This window comes from Mauremys reevesii, linkage group 8, assembly GCF_016161935.1.
Source record: "Mauremys reevesii isolate NIE-2019 linkage group 8, ASM1616193v1, whole genome shotgun sequence".
Taxonomy (NCBI): Eukaryota; Metazoa; Chordata; order Testudines; family Geoemydidae; genus Mauremys; species Mauremys reevesii.
Window position 1 is genome coordinate 32872687 of NC_052630.1, and position 20522 is coordinate 32893208.

At 39.4% G+C, this 20522-nt stretch overlaps 1 protein-coding gene and 1 long non-coding RNA gene across 5 annotated transcripts in view; one reads left to right on the plus strand and one right to left on the minus strand.

Moving 5' to 3' along the window:
• FBXW11 (F-box and WD repeat domain containing 11) overlaps positions 1-20522 on the minus strand; it is a 132083-nt gene that overhangs the window by 51272 nt on the left and 60289 nt on the right. For all 4 annotated transcript variants that reach the window (XM_039485210.1, XM_039485212.1, XM_039485211.1 and 1 more), the window contains 2 exons: positions 14964-15026; positions 12049-12274 (listed from right to left, as the gene is read on the minus strand). In XM_039485210.1, coding sequence (XP_039341144.1) covers positions 12049-12274; positions 14964-15026 — 289 coding nt within the window. The remainder of the gene's footprint in view (positions 1-12048; positions 12275-14963; positions 15027-20522) is intronic.
• Positions 5215-7379, plus strand: LOC120370454. Its single transcript, XR_005583742.1, has 3 exons — positions 5215-5274; positions 6504-6799; positions 6916-7379. It is a non-coding gene; the product is annotated as an uncharacterized LOC120370454 (long non-coding RNA).

Below are 20522 nucleotides of genomic sequence, written 5' to 3' on the forward strand. Positions count from 1 at the left end.
TATTTTCTTCATCATAAATGTGATGTCCACATTTACTTATATCAAATAAAACTAGAAATGTGCACTTTATCCAAATGAATTCAACAGTAACATGTCCAAAGCCTAGCTACAATGACAACTCATTTATAAGTACACCTCTAGCCCGATATAACACTGTCCTCAGGAGCCAAAAAAAAAATCTTACTGTTATAGGTGAAACCGCGGAATATTGAACTTGCTTTGATCTGCTGGAGTGCGCAGCCCCGCCCCCCCCCCCCCCCGGGCGCTGCTTTACTGCATTATATCCGAATTCATGTTATATCGGGTCACGTTATATCGGGGTAGAGGTGTACCTCAAACACCAAGCAGGAATCTCTCACTCAACTCATTTTAAAAAAAATATGTAGTTTAGATCCAGAATAACATCAAAAGGCTACAAATACACATTTTATACTTCATGTCTGTTTATATATTAAAAAAAACACTTGGAACTGAAAGAAGCCATAAACTAAACATTTTCCTTAATAAGCATGTCTAGTATTTTAGTATACTTTTCAGAGAAACAAAATAATATAACATCACCCCCCTCAGAGAATGTTCTCGTAGTTTTATATAAAACAGTGAAAAGGTACAGCTGCTGGTGATTATAGGTACCAGATGAAGGGCTGGTTTAATTTCAATAATAAATTAAAACAATTAAAATCCAGAGAGATTTCAAAGCTCAATGTGTAAATATCACTTTGTATGAAAATGAAACCCAAATGCGGGATGTCAATTCCATGCAACTGACTAAAGCTGGATATGAAACAGTAGCTTAGATCATGAGACTGCACAGATTTTTGTTATTTTAGAAACAAATTTCAAAGAACTTTGGCAGGATTTTACTTGCTCAATACAGTGTACAGCTTTTTTACATACAAAACAGCTGCAGAAGGGACCTTATTTTTCTAGGCAAAGGCAACATAAGATATTATTACAAAGGTCGAAGTTGCAAGCTGACTAAAAAAATCTGTGATTTGCATAAGAACATGCAAAGTATTGTAAAATTCATTTAACTTTCATTTAACCTTTATTAATTAAGGCACAAAAGTGAAATCAATTACTCTTACAACTAAATTACCTTTTATTAGGAATTAATGTTTACTAAGTACAAATAATATTTGACATACTAAAAGAAACATGGTCAGCATATTTAGAAGAATCCAAAGCTTTTCTTAATCAGTCTGAAAAGTGTAAAAGGCAAGTAACATGGTATTTGCAACAAAACTGATTTGACAGTCTCTGGCAATCACCTTTGTGAAGTAGGAAAGATTTGCCTTTAGTTTGAATGATATACCATTTTCCCTTTAATAACAGTACTTACTAACCACAACCTAACCCTGTAAGAACAAACCCTGTAGACTAAACATTCTACCACTGCTTTTTGAAAAGCATACCATAATTATCACTTTTTCCACTGAAGAGAAAGGAAGCCAGAGACCACAAACATTTTCCATTTTCCTTGCATTCGCACAGGTGTAAAATTCAGAATGGACAGTACCAAGCAAATACTACTTAAACTTCTCCCTCTGAAGTCTGAAAAAGGGAGCTTAATTCTTTCAGACAAGTTATTTTAAAAACCAGGTAATTTTTAAGTTATCTTTTAACATAGTTTTAGCCAAATATGGTATTAATTTATAACAGCTCAGAGCAAGCTGCCTGGAACTTTTATATGTGAGTTATTCATGCACTACATACTTAACTACGTTTTCCTGATATTTCTAAATTTCCATCACTGAAGCAGCAACACCACACATCAATCTCCCTGCCCTAATCACACTTCACAGCGAAATTCATCAAGCCTTAACACAGTTTAGTTAAGATCCAGAAAGTAAACTAGCACTTCTAGTTTAACTGCACGATCCTGTCGGACATAATGCACATCCTTCAAGAGACAAAAGGTATACTTCAGACAGATCACTCTGTGCACCTGCATACAAATGAAATTTAAGACAACCTCAAAGTACTAAAAAGCCACTCTGCATCCAGCAGGGGTTGTGACACACCAGCCTCTTCACAACAATGAAACTACAACAAATCTTCAGTTCTACAGAAAGGTGGGTGGGAGATGGATAATCTTTTTAAATGTGTATTTTAAGCAGAACAATTACAAGTAATTATCTTTTCTTTAAAAACGTTCAACAAATGACAAAGCTCTAATGATTTCTCTATGAAACCACATGCAACATCAATGAGAAACTGCAAGCAGTATGACGTGTAAACAAAGTGTACATACCATGGTTAGTAAAAATAAAGATTTGTGTGGGAGGGAGTTGAAGTATGATTGTAGTAAATTTACTTTACATCAGAGTGGATGAAATGTATTTACATTCCCTGGATGAAAATAGATTAGATTGTTGCCATAGCTAAGACAGGCATGCAAGTATGAAAAAATATCAGCAGGAACTAATGCCACCTGAAGTGGTGTTCATAGCACTCAACAGCTTAGCATAAAGTTGGAGCCTGAAGCTCACTGAAAGTTTGTCACTGTATCACCTGGAAAAATGGTATTCCATGTCCAAAAACTGAGTTCACAAGCACAATGGCCGAAATGTTGCTTCTATAAACTTTGTAAAGATTCCATCATAGCATTACAGATGGGTTTGTTTAGATTTTTTAATTAACTAAACCTTTTGATATATTCATGCAAGGATAAGAGGACACTCAGTGAAGGATGCAGTGTAGTTGTAGCAGTGTCAGTCTCAGGATATGAGCCACACACGATGGGTGAGGTAATATCTTTTATTGGATCAACTTCTGACAGAGACCTGAAGAAGAGCTCTGTGTGACTCAAAAGCTTCTCTTTCTCTCACCAATAAAAGTTGATCCAATAAAAGATATTACCTCACTTAGTGAAGGAATCTAACAGGATAAGAGGTGAGGAATGTATTCAAGCAGTTTATTGGGGGCATGTAAAGTTATCCATTCATTTCCACTCGAATGTGGACATTCCACTTATAGACACCTGTGCAGCAAGAACTCAAGATATCTCAGAAACAAGCCTATCAGCTTTTAGTCTCTCGGAAGCCATGCCAATAGGGAGAGCAATTCCAGGCTGGAATGTAGAAAAGTTCCCCAGTTCTGTGAGATCAAATATGGCTACACATGCATCTTGGTCAGCAGGAGACTAATGAGACTGCAGAACCCTTGTCTTCTGCTCAGCTTAGTCAGGACTCTTACAACTAGAAGTAATGAAGCAAATGCATATGAGCTTCCCTCCCCAGTAGATAGAGGTGTTTCTTGTCACTGCAGGACACCTGTAGTGTGTCCCCCATGTGACAATATGGCTCATTTATGAAACATAAAAAGTAGTTTCATGGGGGTTTATGCAATATCTCCTTCCTCTATGGATACTTCCTCGTAAAATGAGAAAATAGGGAAAAAGTTAAATACCAATTTGAATGTTATTTTTGCTAGCGTTCCCCCGCCACTCTTTCAAAGCAAGTTCTGTGAGCTATCTGAGCCACCATCTGACCCCTACTGATCTTTCAGTAGCGGTTTGTCAACCAGTGTCAATTTGTAGATAAGAAAGTGAGTTAAATTCGGAATACTGAGCAGCTCCCAATTAAGGGTATGGCTACACTTACGGTTTGCAGCGCTGGTAGTTTGCAGCGCTGGTCATCCAGCTGTGTAGGAGCAGCGCTGGTGTGTGGCCACACTCACAGCTACCAGCGCTGGTGTGTGGCCACATTTGCAGCATTTGCAGCGCTGTTGGGAGTGCTGCATTATGGGCAGCTATCCCAGCATTCAAGTGCACCAACGTGCTTTTCAAAAGAGGGGGGTGGAGGGTGGTGTACTGTGACAGGGAGCGGGGAAGATAGAGAGTGGATTTTTGGAGCCAACACTGTGTGTTAGCTTCCTGGATTGGAAAAATCACAAAATGTTCATGAGCCCTTAGTCTTAACTCTAATTGCAAACAGCCTGCCTCCAACACGGACTGCCCCCTGTTTCACTCACTCCCTGTGGTGTACTGTGACAGGGAGCGGGGAAGAGAGAGATTGGAAAAATCACAAAATGTTTGCGAACCCTAACAGCCTGCATCCAACACTGTTTCCCCTGCCTCTCATTTGATCGTTCAGAGCCAGGTATAGATAGCTCCTGTTTGCTGTGATCAGTGTTTGTTTTTATAGATAAGCAGTTCAAACGGAGCTCGATGGGCTCCGTTCTGTTTCATTCACTCTGCCTGCCTGCCTCTCATTTGATTGTTTACAGCCAGGTACAGAACGGAGCTCCGATCGGAGCTCGTTCACAACAAAACAAAGAGAGGCTGCATAACAAAACAAAGAGAGTAATTTATAAAAGCATTCTGGGATACACCTTATTCCCTGGAGGCCAATCACAGCGCTGGTGTGTGGCCACACTTGATGACCAGCGCTGCAGCACCAGCGCTGGAATCCTTATTCCCCATGCTGAGTGAGGTGTACGGCCAGCGCTGCAGCCAGGGAGTTGCAGCGCTGGAAGTGCCCTGCAGGTGTGGCCACTTACTAATTGCAGCGCTGGTGGAGGCTTTCCAGCGCTGCAACTCGCCAGTGTAGCCATAGCCTAAGAGACTAAAATGGCCACAATGCAGCTTGGCTCCTTAGGGCGAGGGGGCAGTTTAAAACTGCCACTTTCAACCTCTCATTCCTCCAACTCCAGCCACTCACTTCCCCACACATCTTTTCATCTCTATCCATTGAGGGTGAATTATCTTTTATAAATCACAACTGAGTTTTAAGAATTACAAATATTTTAATTCAACAGTGCAGGTCATGGCCTTCAATTTCTTCCACACTTTTACCCATTAAAATACTAAAGGATGATTTGTGGAAAGTAATCCAGATTAGGACACAATGTATTTGTTTAAAAACTCAAAAATTGCTTTAGTTTCTTCAGTATTATTTTCTATTTTTCCAATCTTGATCAGAGAGGATGCAGCTAAAGGGATGGGCAAACTACAACCCAGGGGCCACATCTGGCCCTTGAGCTCCTGCCAGGGAGCGGGGTCGGGGGCTTGCCCCGCTCCACGCGGCTCCTAGAAGCAATGGCATGTCTCCACTCCAGCTCCTACGGATAGGGGCAGTCAGGGGGCTCAGCACACTGCCCACCTCCCTCCCCCCCAGTGCCACCCCTGAAGCTTCCATTGGCCAGGAACTGCAGCCAATGGGAGCTGCAGGGGCAACACCTGCGGATGGAGCAGCGCGCAGAGCTGCCTGGCCTCGCCACTGCATAGGAGCCGGAGGGGAGACATGCCGCTGCTTCTGGGAGATGCTTGAGGTAAGCGCCGCCCGGAGCCTGCACCCCTGACCCAATCCTGCGCCCCAACCCCCTACCCCAGCCCTGATCCCCCCTCCTGCCCTCTGAACCCCTTGGTCCCAGCCCGGAACACCCTCATCCCCAGCCCCACCCCAGAGTCCGCACCCTAGCTGGAGCCCTCACCCCCTCCTCCACCCCAACCCCCAATTTTGTGATCATTCATGGCCCGCCATACAATTTCCATACCCAGATGTAGCCCTCGGGCCAAAAAGTTTGCCCACCCCTGAGTTAAGGAGCTACTGAGACATGCTCACAGCCCGTGATAACCAAACAGTTAACATCCCTTGAGAGAGAACAAGCAACTCTGGTTTACTGAAAAGGAGATTTCAAACAGGGCTATTTTTAACATTTTATTTTTAAAGAGAATCACCTTTTCAGTCAAAACCAAAGGGTAGTTTGAGCTTTCCCACCAGTTTTACTTTGCACAATTGGCACCTACTTCCCATTTAGTAACATTCAGTTCCGGATGACTAAAACTTAGTCTTTACGGTAAGCATTTTGTAAACCCTGCCAAAATCCCAAAAAAAGTTACTGTACTGTAAGGGCTTATACAGTGTTTCAGTTCAAGAACACCTGAGCAGAAAAGGGAGGAAAAGCAGTTGTAGATAAAAAATTGAGAGGGGAGACTGATCACAGGTTTAGGTAGCCTCTGCAGTTAGCAGCTGCAGAATTTTTAATAGGCCTTCTTAAACCTCTCCCCACTTCAGTTTAACATTTTTGCATTTGCCCATTAAATATAATAGATATAGTGATACATAAGCAACAAGGTGCCAACTGTACATCACTGTGACTTGCAGCATGGCTCAGATTTCAAACAGGCACAAACAGCCAACTGAAATCATAGAATCATAGGACTGGAAGGGACCTTGAGAGGTCATCTAATCCAGTTCCCTGCACTCATGGCAGGACTAAGTATTTTCTAGACCATCCCTGACAGGTGTATGTCTAACCTGCTCTTAAAAATCTCCAATGATGGAGATTCCACAACCTTGCTAGGCAATCTGTTCCAGTGCTTAACCATCCTGACAGTTAGGAAAAGCTTCCGAACATCCAACCTAAACGTCCCTTGCTGCAATTTAAACCCATTGCTTTTTGTCCTATCCTCAGAAGTTAGGAAGAACAATTTTTCTCCCTCCTCCTTTTAACAACCTTTTATGTACTTGAAAACTGATGTCCCCTTTGTTTTTCAGACTAAATGTATATGCCTAGTGATTTTCTAATGGCAGTTGGAGCACAATGAATTTCTACATTCTATTGCTGGACTGATGCAAGATGTCTCCTTGAGCCAATAGCTTTAGAATTTTGAACCTGGAGAATTTCTAACTTGGTCACATCCAAGAGCGGGGATAGGTTATGATGGATATCTTTACAGAAAACAAATACTGAGTGACAAGTAGAGGTAAAAACCCTTTGGGGGACTCTGAAAATATATCCATATGTAACATGATGAACCAAATGTTCCTTATCCTTATTTGTAATATGTCTGGTAAGCGTTCTAATATAGATATGTTTTTCAAATGATTAAATCAGAGCCCAAAAACATTTGGCACAAAGGTTAAATTATTGTGCATCTTTGTTTAGCTTATTCTCATTTCTCCACAGCAGCAACGTTTTTTCTGGATGCAAAGAATGTTTCTATAAGCAGACCATTCCACTCAACATGAACGGTCAGTTCCATCTTAGGCCCTAATTTTGTTAAATGTATTCATTTTAATCGAAATCCTAGTGCAAGAAAACCTTCCCTTACAAACATGGATGAGACAAGAGTGCACACTTGCCCTTTTTGATACGCTTAATTTTCAGTGAGCCTTTTGCTACAGCTCTTCCAGAGATTAAAGGTTTACAAAAGATGATGTGCACCGCAACGTGTGTTCTGAAGAACTGAACATGCACATCACAGACCCAGAATAATTTTAATACTTATTTCAAGCCATTCAACTCCTTATACTCTGGTATCTAGGTACAAGAGAAATTGTAATAAATTTCAAGTAATTTCTCTAAATCCCTTATGCAATTCTGCCATTTTTAATCCATTTCCTGTACAACTGAAACCAAAATGGCAATTGTTGGCAATTGATCTGATTAACTTCTATTATGAAAGTCATTCATAAGTGATTAGAAAGACTAAAAGTTTCAAAGAGGTTTGAACTTAGTTTGACTTGTTTGGGTAAATTTCTGATTTTTAGTCTACTACATATTGCAAAAAGTTAAAGACTTAAATTCACACGCATTCAGTATAGTAACTTCCTATTTTAAAATAATTATAGAAATAAAGGAATTAACATCTTAAATTCTTATGGAATTAATCTGTCTCCAAGAATGAAGATAAAAATAAAATTTGTTTTAAAGGAAAAGAAACATCATACAATATATGCCCTAGCATTGAACAATGCCATACAGTTTATATCTTCCAGAAAGTGTTAAAATGGTTAGAATCAATAGCTTTCACATACCACAGGTTCAGGCATGGCAAGATCTCATAATTGCAGCTCTCTAAGCCAACATTCTTACCTCTAACTATAAAGCATAAGGAATAGCAATGTAAAATGTTACAACTGAACATTGCATAAAGAAGAACCTATATTTTAACATACACAGACTAATTAGCATATACGCCCTGATCCTGCAAGTTACAATGCACAAAACAAACCCTTGCGCTCCACATGTTCCACAATTTCAGTGGAGATCTTTTTGGATGTAGGGATCTGCTCACAACTGAAATCTGCAGGATTGGGGCTCTAATAAGCAAAAATTGGTCAATTTTAAAATGGCAAGTTGTTCTGAATGAATGAGTGGATAAGAATCTTCACACAGTGATGGGACAATAAAGTATGTTTGCACAGATGCCAGACAAATACTATATACACCTAGTACACAATTTTTAAAATATCTCCAGAAGAGCTAGGTAAAATAAAAATCACAATGCTAGGCATTTTCACAATACATAAGAGTAAAATAAACCTGAGTTTAAGTCATGAAATTTAAAAAAAATCCTTTCATTAGCTAGTAAAAACGCTTTACATATAGAGAATACATTTCTACATGACAAAGTTAAAACAGTCCTAAAAATTTAGGACCAGCTTTTTAAAGGTATTTAGGTATGGTGCCCTAAATATCGTTAATAGCCAGATCTTTAATGATTCATGCTGTGGATTATGTCAAACCTGTCTTTTACAAAGCTAGAGGATGCCAACATTTGTGTCAATAAATCTGGGGTGGGTATTCTCTATCATCATCTATGCCACCTCCATTAGATTGCTTTAAGTGGAGGATTTCCGCTCTGCCTCCATATATATTTAGTATAAAAACATTTCTTCTAGTATTGCCCAATATTTATTCTGATATCCTTTCAAAAAGGAAAGTTTGCTAGATTAAAAAGATAGTGTTTTTCCGTGCATGACAAAACACACTTTGTATAAGCAGCTTATAGTGAATGCAATATACAAAAATGATTTGACAGGATGAAAGGAAGGCCAAATTCAAGGTCAAGAAGTAAAACAACCCTATTTTTTCCCAATAAAGCTTTCAGTGTTTATGCTGTATCTAAAAATAAATACATAAAAAATAAGATTTTCTCCAATCACGCTAAAAAAAAGCTAAACCCTAGGACAAGCCCAATTAATACTGTACCATAAAGCTGCTTCATTCAATGTCACGTCTGCATTACAGCTGTCAGAAACATCAACAATCATTTTTTGAAGAAAAGAGCAACCATGCAAAGCTGATCACTGTGTGTGTGGAGACACTGAACTCCTTAGAGGAATGTTATCTTCAAACAGGACTTGAAGTTAGCATTTTATTAACATTTTTTAATGTAATTGCCACCTTATTTTCTGAAAATGTCAAGCACTTTCCAACAGAAGTCTGAATCCAAAATGTACAATAATTTTCATGCTCACATGGTCAATATTTGCCTGATAGGAAGATTTTTTTTTTAAGTACATTGTTTTATTGACAATAAAAGCTGCAGGCAGCAAACATTTTAAATCGTCTTAATACAATCCAACAAACTAACTTACAGGATAACTTTGGCTGCAACTGACCAGAAAATATAAGCATTGGCCTTGGTATGCCATTTTTTGAAAGGTAGGGGGAAATGAGCAAAAGAAAGTCAAATACTGGAAGACATATTTTAACGTATTTTATATAAAAAATATAAGGACTTATATGACTTTTATATGAATAAGTGATCTAGATCATTACAAATCTTGGTAATAGGTATCTAGATTCCACACTGAAGTTCAAAATAAAGCAGCTGCAAACTCAAACTTGTGTTAAAAAAATCTACTTTCTTAACTGAAGACCACACTGTATAAATGCCTTGACCAGGCAGGCCTGATTTTTAAGTTGTACACTTTTTAAATATCTCTCAGGAAAATAGAAAGCAGATATCCACTTTAAAAGAGGCGACGGGCAGAAGATCTATAGTATCTAAAAGCCAAGCGGGGTCATTTCTGCAGAAAAAGCTAGGAAGTTCACTAGAAAGAAGCAACCCACAATGAAAGCAGATTGAAAAATCTTGTATAAAGCTAACTTCTCATAATACTGATCTCATCTTTCCCCCTTCCCTTCATATTCTACCCATTTTCCTTCTGTATTTTTTTCTTGTCCAGTTTTTTAATTTCCCTCTTTTTCCCCTTCACTCTCACTTTGTCCACAACCACTGAAGCCCAGACCCTCACCTGGCCTGTTGGAATGGCGTCGACTTTAAATATGAGCTGGCACCTCTGGGACAAGTAGAAAATTCTCTCTGCCCAGTGGAAAAAAATGTAGGCAACAGCAGAGGGAAACTGACAACCTGGTTGATTTCACTGCTTTGCTCCTCATTTGTAAAACAGGGATACTACTTGCTTTTTCATCCCTTTGTTTGTCTTGTCTCAAGACTGCAAATGATTTAGGACAGGGACTGTTTCTTACTGTTGTGTATGTACAATGGGGCACCACTCTCAAATGAGACTGTTAGCCACTACTGTAATACAAACCACCACCACTTTGGTAGTGAACCCTTATATGAAGATTTGAAATAAGAGAATTATGTATAAGTAACTAAGTAAAATACCAACATAAATGTTTAAAATCAAAACTAGATTCCATCTCATAATACATCATTGGCTCCTAGCGTCTTTTCTCGTCTGCTTTCCTTTCAGTTTCTATGCTGTCCCTTACTAAGTTTTCAGGTTTCCCAGAGGTGCTGAGGTCTTAACAATATCCTGCATGCCTAGAGGGAAGCAGTTACAATTTTAGTTGGTAAAAGGATAGACAGAAGGAAAACAAGAATAGTGCTGCTTGAGTTCTTATAGTCATCCAGCTCTGACAGATTCGCCCCCTCAGCACTGCATCAATTCAATCAGCTGCCTGTCACTATCAGAGTTTCTCAGTAGCTCAGGCCTGTTTGATTCAAACATCAGAAATCATGGTGTGTTGTGCTGGTGTCATCTGACAAATAATAAGTACAATGATGTGCATAACAATCTGGTATTCTAGCTATTGTTTCTACGACTGATCAATGCAGAGGACAGAACAACAGATGGTCAAAGCAAACAAGGGAGAGAGAATATACCAATACGGGAAGACAGGAGAATGTGAAAGGCTAGGAAGGGAGCAAGATTACAAAGAAAGAAAACTGACACCTATTAGGTAGAGCAACTCCTAATCTTATACTAACAGAGCATTTGAAGCAAATTTCTTTGACTGACTCGTGTCACTTTCATCATAACAGCCTGGATTTAAATTAGCAGGCTTTTCCAATGGCTGAGTAGACCAGGTTCTGGACAGTGTCTCAATATTTCATTAACTACTGTTAAACACCATCAACTATTACGGACCCCTCCATCAGATGGTTTCTTGAATTCCTAAAAGACAAGTGGTTTTTCTCATATCCAACATATCCTGCAGTGGTTCTATTGTATCTACTTTATTATTATTATTATTATTATTATTATTATTATAAATCACCACATGCTGAATTCATTTTTTTTTTTAAAAAAAGGGGTATCTGCCTCTCACTATCAGAAATCAGAACAAAATCCAGAAAACCAACTTCTTGTTGCTCTTGCTCAGGCAACTGAAATTTAAGTTGCCTGCCAAGCAGAAAAAAGTCTAAAACTAGAGGGATTATATGCACCTGGAACAGTAGTGCTCCATCCTCTTTGTGGACTTGCATAAAGTATGCACAGGTATGAACAGTCTGCTAATATACAAGATACTGAAGAAAGAACCAAACTTGAACTGTATAAAAATTTTACAATTAATTTTTTTTTTAATTAAGTCAGTAGCAAGAAAGCCCAGATGTCTAGACTAGTTTATCAAAAACAGACAGATTTAAGATTTCAGGTCACTTTTAAAAAATAAGTGAGAAACCTAAGACAAAACAAAAAATGCAGTATAGGCTTCACAAATCAAAGCCATGAAGGCTAATGGTATTTTCTACATTAGAGGGTTTGGTATGGAAAAGAAATCTAGGATGAAGTTTGCAATTGAGAAGCAACTTATACAATAATTCAGATCCAAGTAAAACACAGACTGCTGTTTAAAACATACTAGTTAAACTGTATTTATGTGGAACAATACTGGCATCCAGTGGCCAGTTCAATTAATCACAGAAATGGCGGACAAGTTATTCTAGTATAATAAAAATATGGTGGCTGTCCAGAAAAATGTACACTATTTATAATCTACATTTATCTATAGCAAAATATACACTTATCTCCCAATTCTTATAGATATGTTTGTTACCTGGTAAAGCAGTGATGAAGTCCCGTTGTAACATGGGCTTCAAATAAGAGTTAATATGTCCATGCTGATAGTGACACATTCGTGAAATAAGGTGTTCCACAAATTCAACCTGATCTGATTCAGACCACTGGTCAAAATATTTAATACACAAGTCTTTTTCCTTTTCGTAGTTTCCTTCCGATGGTCGCTTCCTTGAGACTATCACGGATGAAGTTCCATTACTTATCTATTTTTAGAAAAGATAAAATATTTAAGTATTAACTATCAGCATGCATAGTCAGGTAAGAGTAATCTGAACTCTGAAAGGGGGCTGAGAATGCAAGGAAGTGCATCTTAGCAGAATGAAATTTTAAAGTCTATAATAAAAGCGATCATCTATGCAAAAAGATTAACTTGGACATTCTGCTTTCATAGATGAGATTGATGAAATTTGGTTTTTTTTCTTATATAATTATAAATTATCAATTACACTGAAAAACTAAAAATCTCTTCGCATTTACAATTATTTAAAGAAATACTGAAGTGCTCATTCAACATAGGGGAAAGGCTCTTATTCACATCATTACTTTCTACTGCTGTATTCCTTCCACAACTTCCATTGGTTTCGATGGATGTAATTATACAACACAAATTGGGGAAAAAGACATGAAGTGCCGATAATATTTAGAAATATAAAATTAAAAGTTGTACTGCCCGTTTCTTGCCCCATCATTGAAAACAGACAGGAATTTGTAGAATTATAGATCCTTTCCTTAACGACAGTCCACTCCTGCCATCTGAGGGTGTGCAAATGTCAACACCTAGGACCATTAAACGGGACCTTGGTTTTTAATTTTCCACTTGGGTGCTGGAAGAGATCCCGCCATGGATGACACACTACAGAATACAGATGTTAAATATTTCACTCAAGAGTAGAAGAAAGAGTTCAAGGCCATACTGCCTACTTCCATAATACTTCTTGATACCAAACATTCTCAATATTTGGTAAGAATTTCTAACCATCACTGTGCATACACCGCCACCTAGTGTTTGAATCACATAATAAGCACTATTATAGGATGACAAGACATCCTGGAGTTTAGGCAGGAAGAGTGATAGCAAGAAACAGGACAGCTCCACTAGGAACAATAGTATATTGACATCAGGCTAAGCTTCACTTGTATCCTGAAAATGTGAGACTAGAGCTTCCAGATCTAAAACAGTTATGCATTAATCCACTATGCTATATGCAGACACTTAGGCCTTGTATACACTGCCAATTACAGCACTGAAACTTTCTTCACTCAGGGGTGTGAAAAAACACCCCCCTGAGCAATGCAAGTTTCAGTACTGTAAAGTGGCAGTGTAGATAGTGCTACAGCGCTGTGAGCCATGCTCTCAGCACTGGTAGCTATTCCCCCACTTGCAAAGATGGTTTTATTACAGCGCTGGGAAAGCTGTCTCCTGGCGCTGGAGCCGCGACTACACAGCCACATTAAAGCACTGCCGCAGCTGAACTTTAACATCCACTGTGTAGACATACACTGAGGTGTGCAAATTGATCCACAGAGCATTTCAAGGTATGTTTGCAGAGTTTGTAGGAAAAGAAGTGATACTTACTGCTAATTTCAGTTTGCTCCAGGATTCCTTAAGTTTCCAAAAGCCTCTTGAAACTAAAGAATAAATACCACTTAAACCAGCAGAGTGGTTGTTTCATGCCTTTCTTTGCTGGGTATTACTCTGGTGTACAAGCTGAGCAAACCTCAAATTTGCAAGACACCAAAATTGCACAGGTAGTAAATTTAAGGGAGGAAAGAACTAAACAACTAAGGGGTTGCTTGTAGCCCCAAATGCTTTCAGGCAAGATTTGATACAAACACCACCCAGAAAGGGAAAATAAAGAGAACAGAATTGAATCATGTAACCAAGCAGCCGCACATATCACATTTTCTTCCTCTTCCCTTTACTTTTTCACAGAAAAAAGCGTAAAGTTTCTGCACTTGTGGTGTATAAAAGGTTACGGTTTGAGCATCAATATCTCAAGAAGCATTTGTTACTCACATTACGTATTTTATTCATCTACCTCTTCTTTATACATAACAACAGTTACACACCACACCATCTTTTGGATTATTCCTCTCGTATAGGGAGTAAAGTTGATAGCTAGGGAGATGACCATTTAAATATAAAAACATCAGCACACAAGGAGAAGTTGCCCTATAATCTGTTTTTTTGTTTGTTTGTTTGTTTTTTTTAAGGACAAGATTTTATGGACAGGCAATTTTGACTGTTTATTTTGCTCTGAAATAAATCCATAGATTTACGGATTGCTGGTCTCTCAGGCCGAGAGACTTCCTCCTTGTTTTAGAGTCAACTCTAGTCTGAGCTGCATTCCATATAGCAGATTGAACTTCTCAGGAGAGATGACTGATTACTATCTGCCAATAACTGATCAAATTAAATCCAGAGTCAGGAAGGAACTGTGTTTCAGAGCATAAAGGGAGTAAGCTTGGAACACACATTCACCTTCCTCTAGAGAACAATATCTGTTATGCATATTTCACCACAGTCAGTTTTCCTGCAGTGGCAGGGCAGTACTAGACCTTGTTCTTTCCATTTATGGCCATTGCATTGTGTCTCTATTTTATGAATTTGTACTGTAACATGACATGAGACAATTTCAGCATCAAAACAAGGTAGAGTGAAGAAAGTTTTAAATATTTGGAAAGAACAAAGTCATGTATAAATTGTCCATCACTGTCATTTTCTACCTGAGGACTCCACTCTGAGCTAAATAAATGATGGCATCAAGTCTACTATGCATAAGAGGGACATTCAATTTGCAGGCGCAAGCTCTCTCAAAGGCAGAAATATTGAAAATAATGCCAACTATCTATATATCATTTACTGCCTTCCCTTGGGCACCTCAGTCATACCTGCCATAGGGTATTTTTCTTTGGAGATTCATCTTCATTCTGATCCTCCATTACTGATGTGTTCTAGGAAAAAAACAAATATTATTTGAATTTTCCTCTGCATGTGTTTAAATTGTGGCAATTCCATGCCTGTGCAAACATTTTGAAAAGCACATCCAAAAAAGATAAAACCTTATTTTCATATCGAACATTACAAGAGCTTTCTAGTCACATAAAATCTAGATACCATAAATGTTAAGATTTTCAATGAACTAGAGTATGTTCACTGATTCCATTTACAGTAAAGATAATTCCATTTCTGACCCCTCTTCAATTTCCATCAACAGGCTCTCATCCAGCCTTTCTAATGATCATCTCAATGGGAAATAAATCCATTAATGAATTAGAATTAAACTCCCTCAGGTGAACAGGAAAACTGCTGAAGTGATTAAACAAGCAGCTTATGATGTGAAGTCAAAATACATACATCTAGGGTGAAAAAAACAGTCAGTACGCCCTCTTATACATGTAATAGGATCATATATTAGACATAAAAGACCTAACAGGTCATCCAGCCCACTAAGTCAGTGCAGGATTGTTCTCTACAGACTATTTTGTAGCTGATTGCCATTTACAGTTCTTAATGTCCCAAGAGATTTGGCAGATGCCATTTCCCTTTACTTCTATTTTCCTTTCAAGAATTCTGATATCTTTTTCCCTTCCGTCTTTACCAGTATGTATCTTGCTTCAAACTTCTCTTTCCCTTTTCACTTTCTCCTGTTTTCTTCCCTTCCTTCCATTTTTTTTTTTAATTTTTTTTTTTATGGAAAACCAGACATCGGCCTCCCTCAACATCCATCCTCCATTCTCCCCTCGAGCTTTCCTTTTCCTTCAGTTCACACCTTCTTTTCTCCACTACCTGCCCACATTCACTCACTTGATTCTGCCACTAAAACTGAAACAGTCATGCATTCTCTCCACCAATTACACTCATGAATCCCAACTTACTCAATGCTTCCCCTCATACCTCTGCAATCACTATTCACTGGACTCACCCTACACACTCATTCCCTCTCCTCCCCTCCCCCTCCATCACTCAGACCTATAAGAAATTGGCCAATTGATAATGAATTGGTAAAGGGGCTTTCAGGGAAAGCTGTGTATTTTTTAAAAATGAAAATTACAGATATTTATACAGATGTGTATATTTTCATGTTATCCCTCTTTCCTTCTCCTTTATATATCACTTGTTCTGGGGGGAAAAGTGGAATTAAGATGAGTCTTATATCCACTTTTGCTTGTATATTTTATCCTGCTTCCCTGCCTCTTTTTTTTGGGGGGGGGGGGTGGCACTCTCCATTATGAGCTCTCTCTGATAGAAACTGTACACACAACTGCTTAGGAGCCACTCCCCCTTCTAGGGTACTAGCTGTGTTCTGAACTCACATTTACCACCCTTCTCTCCTCCTCCACACAATTTTTGTCATGTGATAATAGTGAATCACAGAAAGCAGCTTTATTTCAAAAGAGGAAGCTTATTAGAAAAATAAAACAGCATTACCCATAAAGCTACACTCACTGACCCCCCTTTTAACTGTAGAACTTCCCTCTAAAACTTATTTGAGTCCCTCCTGACTGGCTTCCTGTTACAGAGAAATGGCACATCACTTTTGAAGAATTACATTGTGAAAGTTCTGCACATTGCCAGCAAGAGGAATATGCCTGGAAGAAAAAAAGCAAACTCATCTGCTTCTGATGTAAGCAGAACAACAGATACAGCAAAAAGTGGAGGAGGAGTCCAAATACAGACAAAGGCAGTACTATTTATATTTAAAATTTTCATACACTTTTTTGAGGTGACATACATATGTTAAGCACAATTACACTTGAAAAAGCTACACACCTTTGCCTCATGTTTTAAAATTATCATCTGGTTGGGACTGTGTTATCTGGTTTTTAAACGCAGCAGCACTGTCACCAATGTAAACACCTCTTTTTATGCATGATTCTATTTGCTACTGCACAGCCATCCAGAAGGAGCACAAATTAATTGACAACAATTACTGGTACTCTGCCCAGTCATACTGTGACAGACCCAGACCAGTGGGGTACAGGAGTCTGGTAGAAGGCAAAATATACTGGCCACTGGATGAATAGTTTTCTGTTCCCTGAGTGACCAGAGCAGGGGCTGCCCTAGAGCAATCAGAAACCTGCTAGAACCAATTAAGACAGACAAGCTAATCAAGACACCTGGAGCCAATTAAGAACTTTCTAGAATCAATTATGGTAGGCAGGCTAATCAGGACACCTGGTTTAAAAAGGACCTCCCACCAGTTAGTAGGGGGGTGTGCCAGGAGCAGGGAGTGAGAAGTGGTGCTGCTGGAGGAGTGAAGAGTTCAAGCATGATCAGGAGGAAGATCCTGCAGTGAGGATAAAGAAGGTGTTGGGAGGAGGCCATGGGGAAGTAACCCAGGGAGTTGTAGCTGTCAAGCAGCTAATACAGGGAATGTTGTAGACAGCTGCTATCCACAGGGCCCTGGGCTGGAACCCGGTGTAGAGGGTGGGCCCGGGTTCCCTCCTATCCCCGCAACTCCTGATTGGACACAGGAGGAGTTGATCTGGTCTGTGAGAAACACCAGAAGGGAAGGTCTAAATTGGAAAGGGATCTGGCCTGTCCCCGACCCACTAGGTGGGACACAGAGACTGTGGGGATTGTTCTCGTCCCTTTCCCCCATGCTGGCCAGTGATGAGGTTAGCTGAATGGACAGCAGGTTTGAGCCACTAGCAAAAGTGGCCAAACTGAGGGCTGCTGTGAATCTCTGAGATGAGCAAAACTGCCTATAAGTGCAGGACCCACCAAGGCAGAGGAGAAATTTTGTCACAATACCAGTAAGTGATACTGGAAGACTAACAAAAGCCCAGTGAGTTGTCAAGGATAACGACATAAAGTCAAAAAAATATTCATGAAGTGAAAATTCTGCAGGAAGTACACGTGCAAATGCCTAAGAACTACTAACAATGGAATAAATTAGTTGTACCTGTTTAAAGAAGAGTATAGCTCAGGGGTCAGCAACCTTTCAGAAGTGGTGTGCCGAGTCTTCATTTAACCACTCTAATTTAAGGTTTCGCGTGCCAGTAATAAATGTTAACATTTTTTGAAGGTCTCTTTCTATAAGTCTATAATATATAACTAAACCAGGGATCGGCAACCTTTGGACCACGGCCCGGCAGCCCCGGGCCAGTTTATTTACCTGCCACGTCCGCAAGTCCGGCCGATTGTGGCTCCCACTTTCCACAGTTCATTGCTTCAGGCCAATGGGGGCTGCGGGAAGCGGCAGCCAGCATATCCCTCAGCCCAAGCCCCCATTGGCCTGGAGTGGCTAACCGCAGCCACCGGGAGCCACGATTGCCTGAACCTGCGGATGCGGCAGGTAAACAAACCGGCCCGGCCCGCCAGGAGGCTTACCCTAGCGGGCCGCAGGTTGCTGATTCCTGACTAAACTATTGTTGTATGTAAAGTAAATAAAGTTTTTTAAATGTTTAAGAAGCTTCATTTAAAATTAAATTAAAATGCAGAGCCCCCTGGACTGGTGGCCAGGACCCAGGCAGTGTGAGTGCCACTGAATGTCAGCTTGTGTGCCACCTGCGGCACGCATGCCATAGATTGCCTACCCCTGATATAGATCATCTCCCTTTAAAGGTGAAATATAAATGTAAAAAAAAGAATGGTTAGTTTTACATGCTAGCATAGTAAAAAAAACTTCACTGGTAATAGACCACAAACAACTGAAATGAAAAGTAGGTTGAATGCTCTTTTAATCTGATGACTTGGGGTTGGTGTATTCAGCAGACCAGCCCAGGTGAAAGATAAAATGTTGCCACTCCCCTCAAAAAGTTCAGCATATTTCAATCAGTCTTGTTTCCCCAAATAATTCAATTCTGAGCTGCCATCCCACCTGGACTCGACTCCCACTACTTTTCTGCTTCTTGCTCCCTCCCCATCTCAACGCAAATGGCTCAGAGGTCATTTTTCCTCACTCCGCTTACCACCAAGAAAAATGGGAAGTGACTAAAAGGCTGCTCTGCTCACTTACTCCTTGTCTTCCATAAAATGAACCAATAGCTCCACCACCCCATTTAATCAAGAAATAAAATTACTGTAGTTATAATAAATCTAGACTGTACATTCCCCAGAGCAGAGACTGTCTTGACACCTGTCTCTTGTATAGTGTAGAGCATGCTGTAAGTGATGTCCTTGAAAAGGACCTGCAAATTAAATACACTGCCATCTTCAAAACAATTAGTTTGTAATACAGTCTTAAAGAAAGATAAATTTGTGTTTCTCTCCCTGGCTTTGTATTTTCACTTGGCTAACATTTAGCCTTTCCCCACTTCAGTGGCACACTGTCAGTTTGTTTACTTTTCAGCCTATTCACCATCAGAGAGTTTATCTAGGACAAAAGGGTGAATGTTATGGAAATGTTAGCTAACATGTAATAAACTTTAGTAGGGCTCAGGGACAGTATATTTTTAATATGTGATAGCTGATTACATGGACATTTCTAGGATTCAACTCAATCAGCTAGTATGTATTAAAAATAAACAGTGCCTGGTCTATTAGGATAGAAGTTTAGAATACACTAGCTAATACATTATATCCATAGAAGTTTGCTGTTGGAATGTGTTAACTAACTGGACTAATAGGCAGTGGTAATGATACAACTGAGTTCATTTGGAATCTAGAGAATATCCCAGTATTAATATATGCATAATATTGTCTATGAATCTTTTAGTTAAATTACTAGAATGCATGTGGAATTGTCACAACAGGGAGTTAAAGCATATACTTACATCCTCCCTCATAATCCTGATCTTCCTTGCCCTGCTCTGACTCCTAGTTTTCCAATCTATCCCTTTAATTCCTATGGTCTTCAATCCTTACAGACACTTTGTGGAGCCTTGAGACCTCAGATGGATCCCTAGGTCCATAATGCAGAAACTGCAACAGCATGCATGTATCCTAGGGCACATCTTGACTGTTTAGGTTCTGGGCTCCACACAGCTACGCGGTAAGGATCAAACTGTACAAATGAACAAGAGATAGGTGAAATGGAAGAGTTATTGAGTTGGAAGGCAAAATTTTGGTGTCTCATGGGTGTGCGAACTCCACAGAATAGCATATGGAAAGGAAGTGGAAGAACATAAATAATGAGAGAAAAGGACACTGGAAATATTGAAACAAACCTGCTTTAGAAAATTTTGACAAATTCTATGAAATTTACCATGAACGTTTTAAATACTTCCCTTCGCACAAAGTTGACAACCTAAAAAGAATAAAAACTTATCAATAAAATCTACAACTCCTAGATAAATGGCAAGAATTTTGTACAGGTGGGTTAGACCATTGCCCATCAAGCCAGAAATTCTGACAGTGGGAATAGTAGATGCTTCACAAACTGGTGAAATCCCTATAATGCATGTATCCTGTTGAACAATGTTTTGAGTATAGGTGGCTACAAGAGTCGTCATTAGCCCCATGCAGCAATTAATTTATGCCCTGAAACATGCAACTGAGTGCCC